General features: G+C 36.9%; 1 protein-coding gene across 2 annotated transcripts in view; it reads right to left on the bottom strand.

Moving 5' to 3' along the window:
* gwl (serine/threonine-protein kinase greatwall) overlaps positions 1 to 7,500 on the bottom strand; it is an 11,270-nt gene that overhangs the window by 512 nt on the left and 3,258 nt on the right. The window contains exons 3-16 of one of the 2 annotated variants that reach the window (XM_070139509.1): positions 7,477 to 7,500; positions 6,974 to 7,065; positions 6,645 to 6,766; positions 6,300 to 6,406; positions 5,746 to 5,855; positions 4,732 to 4,853; positions 4,303 to 4,451; positions 2,681 to 4,103; positions 2,476 to 2,572; positions 1,756 to 1,911; positions 1,315 to 1,471; positions 902 to 1,015; positions 531 to 743; positions 1 to 248 (exon numbers count right to left, since the gene is read on the bottom strand). The exon at positions 1 to 248 is cut by the window's left edge and continues 512 nt beyond it; the exon at positions 7,477 to 7,500 is cut by the window's right edge and continues 77 nt beyond it. In XM_070139509.1, the coding sequence (XP_069995610.1) occupies positions 202 to 248; positions 531 to 743; positions 902 to 1,015; positions 1,315 to 1,471; positions 1,756 to 1,911; positions 2,476 to 2,572; positions 2,681 to 4,103; positions 4,303 to 4,451; positions 4,732 to 4,853; positions 5,746 to 5,855; positions 6,300 to 6,406; positions 6,645 to 6,766; positions 6,974 to 7,065; positions 7,477 to 7,500 (2,933 nt within the window). In that variant the 3' untranslated portion in view covers positions 1 to 201. The remainder of the gene's footprint in view (positions 249 to 530; positions 744 to 901; positions 1,016 to 1,314; positions 1,472 to 1,755; positions 1,912 to 2,475; positions 2,573 to 2,680; positions 4,104 to 4,302; positions 4,452 to 4,731; positions 4,854 to 5,745; positions 5,856 to 6,299; positions 6,407 to 6,644; positions 6,767 to 6,973; positions 7,066 to 7,476) is intronic. The other variant, XM_070139510.1, reaches the window with a different exon arrangement.

Raw genomic sequence — 7,500 nt, 5'->3', positions numbered from 1 at the left:
TACATCTTTCACCGGTAATGCATTTTCCAGTCAAAGAAATAAATGACCTGTTACATAATCTGGCTGATCTGTCAAACTTAATATTATATAAGGAATGCTAAATTGATGTTGTACTCTTCAGTTGCCTAAGCAGGAATGTCCATGCTCATCGTATACCAGTTGTTCCTCCTCACCAGCATCCGCAAATGGTGAGCCATCTATTCACAAGTCGAAATTGGAGACTGTCAGGTGCTGGATGTTATTTCGAGCTGAAAGGGGGGGGGGGGGGATTAGTCCATAGTGTATTTATTCCTAAATCAAGGAACAGTTGAAGGCTATTTGCTTGTGTATGTGATATCTTGATAATACTTATTGAAAGATGAGAATATGATGCTAATTGAGATAAACAATATAAGCAAATAAAACAAAATAAAATGAATTAAGCTAGAAATCATTTCAAATATATTCTATTACCTAATCTGACTCTGATATGAACGGCAATCTCCTTCCATATGAGACACAATGACAAACAGGAGCATTCAAACTCTTACCTTCGAAATACGTGGTGTCCATTGCATCATCTGGCTGGGGCACAAACGGAGCATCCATGTTACGCAAATCTGACCAGTTAACCCCAGCATACATTGGGTTTGACCTCAAGTATTCAAAGTCTGCTCTTACTTTGGGGTCATATGCCAAGAGCTTGTCAATCATCTCTACAGCAAAAGGTGATAAAGATTCTTCGTCTTCAGGCCAAGGAATATCTAAAATGAGAATATAATATATCTGATTTTTTTCTTTTCTAAAAACACAAACACATACACACACACACACACAGATAATTCATAAAACCCAATAATAATAATAATAAGTACACAATATCTAATAAAGCTGGAACAATCTAAAATCAGAAGGTACGTACCACGCTGAAGTATGTTATGAAACACAGCCTCGGGAGATTCATCGTTGAAAGGAGGAATGCCAGTCATGAACTCAAACAGACACACCCCTAAAGCCCACCAGTCCACTGCCGGCCCTTGAAGTTAAATATATATCATATGAAAAAGGTTGTAAAGCACCAAATTATGACTACAGCCAAATCTTGCAAAAGATAGGACTTCTACATATATACACAGTTTTTGTAAATGACAAAGGGGATAATCACTTATAATTGACTTATTTATTGTTTATTCTAAAGTCCAACTTCAAGTAATTCCTAAAAGGCAAAACACATTACACTAAAACTCCCATTTTGCTGCACTGCCTCTATATATCATATTGCACTATATGGACACATCAACTTCTTCAAGCTGCTTAGGAGCTACACTGCCTTACCGTGGCCAAGCCTGAGCAAGAGTTCTGGGGCCAGGTAGTCGGGTGTACCCAGAATGCGTGATTCTGAGGCAATGGGAGGCTGGGTTCCTCTACGAACGCTCTTGGGGGCTCGGAGTGGGGTCTGTCCCATGCCCTGGACTGGTGTTCCTGGGACACTCTGGGAGGAATAATGAGAGGTAATTGGGAGGAAAATGTGAAAAACTATTCATGAGTATAGCATGTGGAGCGTGATGAAGATGACTATCAAAATACAAGGAAAATAGAGTGGAAAGAGGTGGGAGGAAAGAGGAGGGAGGAAGGAGGAAGGAGGAGGGGAAGAAAAAGGAGAGAGAAAGGAAAGGAAAAGGAAGAAAACACTGCAATATCAAAAGGTATACCAATACAGAAGCCAAAATGAAAAATGTTCTCTCTCCTCAAAAGCACACGGTGAGCAACACTTACATGCATCCTGGCTGGAGTGTGATAGCTTTGGAAATGTTGCTTTTGCTGCTTGATGGAAGAAATGCTTTCGGGAGTGACCGGGCCATTATCTTGGAGGAGACTGTCCTTCTCTCCTATTTCACAGTTCATGTCACTCTCGCTATACCATCTCACTAACTGGAATATGATCATGTTCTTTTCTGTGTGAAACTCGCAGACAATGCAAAATTCATAATTTTTTGAAAGATTTTTCTCTCTTCATCTTTAACTTCTACTAAAATGGTATCTATCATTTGTCCTATTATACACTGATTTTTAACCACTGCTAACTCTTAGAAATCTAACTCGTCCAGCTAAAAATGGCTGCAAATGAGTCTCTACTTTTCCTACTACTAAAGAGGAAGAAAATAATGATAAATGAATAAATAAATAAATAACATAACATAATAACAAAAATAAAAATAATAATTATACTAACAAAATAATGAACACACTTTTGGTGTTACCAGCAACACTCAGTCTTAACAATATTGAGAAATTGATAAATTTACTGCCAAAAATCTGAATCCTCACAACAATGCTGTCACCAGGACAATAAGAACTGACAAATATGGAGTGTTAAACAAATGAAAAAAAAAAAACTCAAAATTCCTAAATGGCATTTGAAAATTTAAAAGGTGGAAATCGGATTTTCTACCTAAAATCACATTTGAAATGGAATTTCTTGTGACAGAAACTTACCTTAGTATTCTTGTCAGCCTTTTCTTCTTTTACAAGCATCTTATTACCCTTGCTTGTGTTTGACTGGCTGATGTTTCCAATATCCATTTTCTGTTTGCTGAAATAGTAAAAGAAAAAATCCATAAAACAAATTACAAAACAATTTTCCTTCTTAGCACATAGCATATATATCTTGACTTATCATACTAGTTTTAAAATAACATACCTTTCACCACAATTGAACAATATTCTACTTTCACTCTCTGGTTTCTGAAGACCCTTATCTGTAAACTCAGTCCAGGGACTCTTCTTCGTGTCTCTTCTCTTTGGTGTTTGACTGGTCACTTGCAAGACACCAAAAGTTCCTGTTAATCCTGTACTCTGTGCAACTTTCCCTGAAGCTGATGGAGGACTTCCGCTGCTGAAACCCAAGGGTCGTTTGATGCCTCTGGCTTGTGATGGGACCTTAAAATTACCACCATTTGAGTTGATGCTCGAAAAGTGTGTTTCCTCTTTCAGGCTGCTGCAATCTTCTAGTCGTGTGCTTTCCTTTGGACCAAAGGCACTGGAATCACCTTGTAAACAGGGAGGAAAGTCTCCAATCTTAGATACACCACAGGAATTACCTGTAACACTGTTTGAACCTTCATCACTATCAGTGGAAGACCTCCTAGGTTCAGGCGCAGGTATCGTACATTCCTGCAATTCTTGACATTTCCCACTAACCTTTGGAGGAATGGGAGAACTTGTGGCAATGTCTGTTGCAAAGTGTCCTCCAGTAATTGCAATCATGCTTGGATTGCCCACTGGAGACATATGATTGGTGAGCTGAGATAGTGCCTGCAGCCTTGGATGGAATTTGTTTGGTATTTCACTCTCCTTTTGTGTCATAACTGATTGAGTCTCAAGGCCTTCAAAGACATCTTCAGCATCAGATTCCTCAGCAGATTGGTCATCAATGACAACATCACTACATTCAGTAGATGTGCGAATACGTTTTCTCAAGACTGGGCCAAGCATATCTTCACTTCCACTGGTAGCTGAATTCTCCACAGTGTCTCTCCTCCTAATTTTAAACAACTCATTATGCACACTATGTGCTTCTTTTACAGAATTGACCTGCTTGCAAGTACTGATCTCAGAATTCATCTCTGCCTGTACATTTTCATTGGGACTTACAAACATTTTGGAGTCCAAATCCTCTTTTATGTGCATCTCCTGGTTCCCAGTGGGCGTGACTGGTGAGTGAGGCACTGCCATGAACCTGGGTTCCCCTCTATTTTCAGCTGATTGTTTGGGTGAGCTTGTACTGATGCTGGAGAGGTCTGAGGACTTGATATCACTGGACATCTCTTCTTTAATGTCATCAAGGCTATTTTCCCTGGACGGACAAATAGGCAAAGGGTGAATACCACTCTCGTGGCCAAGGTCACTTGATGCTGATAGGTCAAAATCACTGGAGACATCACCCTCTCCCCCTTCTATCTGCTGGCCTCTTGAAGGTGAAAGGGTTAAGACAGAATCCTGATCTGCTCTAGCTGATTTCCCTTTTGTAGCATCAGATTCCTTCTTTGGTGTACAGTCACTTGTAAAGTGAAACTGTCTCTTAAGGTTAACTAAACTGCTAGTATTCTGATGCTCAGGAGTAACTGAAATGTGACCAAGACATAACAACATCCGTTTTCATGTACCATTCATTTCATTGTAAAAATCAAAATATGTGTACATAATGGAACTAAGTACAATAAGAAAAATATACCAATAATCATGTCATCATCGCACTGGACCTTTAAAAAAGCAATGGTGACAAGTGACACTGGGTTTCTCTCCCCATTCTTGAAACCTTACCCTGTGTACTTGCAAGTGCCTTGTTGATCGTTGGGGTGAGAGAAGTGGCTGGGTTGGCAATGCTGTTCTTCCTCTCTCTCAGAGATGGACTTATGAATGAGCCATGTGTCACATTCACAGGTGTCTGGGGTGTGCCTCCCTGAGTTCTGCTGGGGAAGCATAAGACATTTAGAAAACAAAATTGAACATATATGAGACTTGAATAAAATAAACTGTGTAAATACTCCGGCAAAAATGGAAAAAAAATATCTAAGAATTATCTTTAATACATTTAAGACAAATTTTTAGTACCCATAGAATCAGTGCTGTATAAATATCAATACATGCAAATCAAACACAAACCTTCAAATAACAACTATTACTACTTTTTCTTATTTCTAATAGTATACATATTACATAGAAAACTTTCTTTTATTCTCAAGCATCTACCTGTATGCCAGACGGCTAACACTGCGGCTCTTCAGAGATACTTGACGAGCACTGACAAAACTACTATTACTGCCATCACTGGCAGTGGGGCTGCCGAGGGTGCTGTTGCTGTCTTCCGACCTCTGGAAAGTGAAATCAGTCATTAAAGTTTGCCAGAGTTTGATTTCAACTATGTTAATGATATATTTGGAGTACATATAATTAAGAGACGATTCATAAATTTTGTCATTTTAACCCTCAACCCTCATATTGAATGAAAGCTAATCAGGTCAAGACAAACTAGCCCTAAATGCCAACTGACAACTATCTATACCATCCATTATCGAGCAGCTATTTCCTTGCATGGCCCTGAATGCAGTAAATGAGGATATATAGCCACTTAAAAGTTACTTTGAAGTCTCTTTGTCTAAAAAAAATCTTACATGAGCATTAATCTACATGGTGCAGGGAGATCTCATCATCAGAGGGTTAAAAGATGTGTCATTTTGGAATATAATACAGATGTGGCACATCAGCGCAGGTAATCACCTATATCTACTGTAATTCAACCAGCAGAAACTTACAATTTCTATCTTGAAATCTACAGCCCAATATCTACACTATGAAACTTAAAAAACAACATTGTAGTATTCCACTATCCTATTGGAATACAGATGTTTACCCAACATCCTAGCCCAACTATACATCAATAGCAACATTCAAGATCAATAGTCAATTTCTATATCAGATTCCACTCAAAATTATGTAAAATACAGGTATTTAAATTATCATTAATATATATATATATATATATATATATATATATATATATATATATATATATATATATATATATATATATATATATATACTTATATGAGCAAGGGCACTGAGTAGGGTTTACATAATCTGAATTCATAATTCACTAATCCGGAAAAAGGCATACTTCTTCAAATTTACTGACGAGTATACACTGATAATAATAATAATAATAATAATAAATAAGTTGAAAATTAAATAATACTAATATCTTACAAAAGATAAGTGAGAAGTGAGTGACAAAATCTGTCCTGGAGTTCGCATGTATCGCATCCCTGAGCGAGCAGTTGTTGGGGTTCCAGCCACCATCTCCGACAGCTTCAGTTCTGTAAACACAGTAGCAGTACATTATCAGGACATTATACGAGCCTACAATTATGTTTTAGCTTTGTGTATGTACCAATATGACCAATACCCAATATAAAGTATATCAACATTTCTGTGTATGATTAATCTGTAAAAGTCTATATGAATATCACCACAGAAACTCTATCTCTTTAACTGTTAGAAGTTTTTAGTCCCAAACAACCAAGAGAAACCTAATGGATCTGAAGTATAGAGTATACTACTAATTAGCTGGCTTCAATTTCAGTCACTTGTTTTACAATACAAATTGGTAATTAATTAATAGTAATTCTTTAGTACTCTCTCTGGAAACTCTCTCCTTTACGTTTACATCTTTTATAAATGCTATTGAGACGTGATTTTACATTAAACTTCTAAGACTTATGAGGAAAAAAAGGGTTGTATGTCACCCTCTTCCCACCTACCTTTATGCAAAGTGATTTTGCTAAGACCAAAATCAGTTAATTTCAGGTGTCCTTTTTTGTCCAGCAGGAGATTGTCTGGCTTTACATCTCGGTGGACTATGCCATGGCTGAAAGAATGACAGTGCTTGAATAACTAAAAAAAAATATCAAGATGCCAAGATGTGAAATGGACACTTCCCAAGAACAGAAGGAAATTCAATTATAATGGTGTAATTCATCTGTCAATAATATATTGATAAATAACATTCATTCAAAACAAGTATCTTACAATTAAGATACTTATACAAATTAAATCACAAATAACAACACAACCTGCTACAAGTGATAAGTAACAGATACACATACCTATGTAAATAATCTAGTGCTAGTGCTACCTCTGCAGCATAAAATATGGCCATAGGTTCATCAAAGTAGCCATAAATAGTGAGCAGGGACTTTAAATCTCCACCAATCAGGTACTCCATTACCTGAAAAAGGAAAGATTAGTCTGTAACTATCTTTAATGCTCAAAGCTAAGTAGACATATGATTACAAACCAAAATTCATGAATTTTAAGTAGCAGAAACACTGAGGAAAAAATATACAGCATATATATAATTTACTTGAGAAATATCCAACTAAAGTACAAATCATATGTCAGTTTCTATGTATCTGACACACAAAGCAGAACTCACCAAGTAAATATTGGATATAGTCTGTGGGGAATAAAATAACTGGACAATAAAGGGACTCTTCATTCTTGCCAATGCGTCTCTCTCTGTGACAACTGTAAAACGGAGATCATATTAAGTTCGGTTACAACAGAAACTCTTTAGACTATAAAGGAGTTATGCAAGGCACTTAAGACACACACAGCCTCAAGCATCACCCAAATGAGACACAGTGTAGTTACTAAAATCAGGGTGGTCAGGTTCAGAAGTCATGAAAACTGATTTGGATTTTTTTCCCCCAAGGAAAGAAAGCCTCGTTAAAGGCTACAGGATGATAGCTACTTGAATGTCTCTATCTAAATCTGCCTCAAATTCAATTTTAACTGAAGTAGTACATGAGACCTTTTATATTTGATATTGGAAGCATTACCAGGAAAGAACTAAATAACCAGTAATATCAAGAGATATGAAGCATTAATCAGAATGAGCTAAATAACATAATGATAAATATGCATAAAGATAATTACCCTGTTCAACCATGTTCTTGTGGA

This window comes from Penaeus vannamei, chromosome 25, assembly GCF_042767895.1.
Source record: "Penaeus vannamei isolate JL-2024 chromosome 25, ASM4276789v1, whole genome shotgun sequence".
Classification (NCBI taxonomy): Eukaryota; Metazoa; Arthropoda; class Malacostraca; order Decapoda; family Penaeidae; genus Penaeus; species Penaeus vannamei.
Note: the sequence above shows the minus strand (reverse complement) of the source record. Positions and strands in the feature narration are given on the sequence as shown.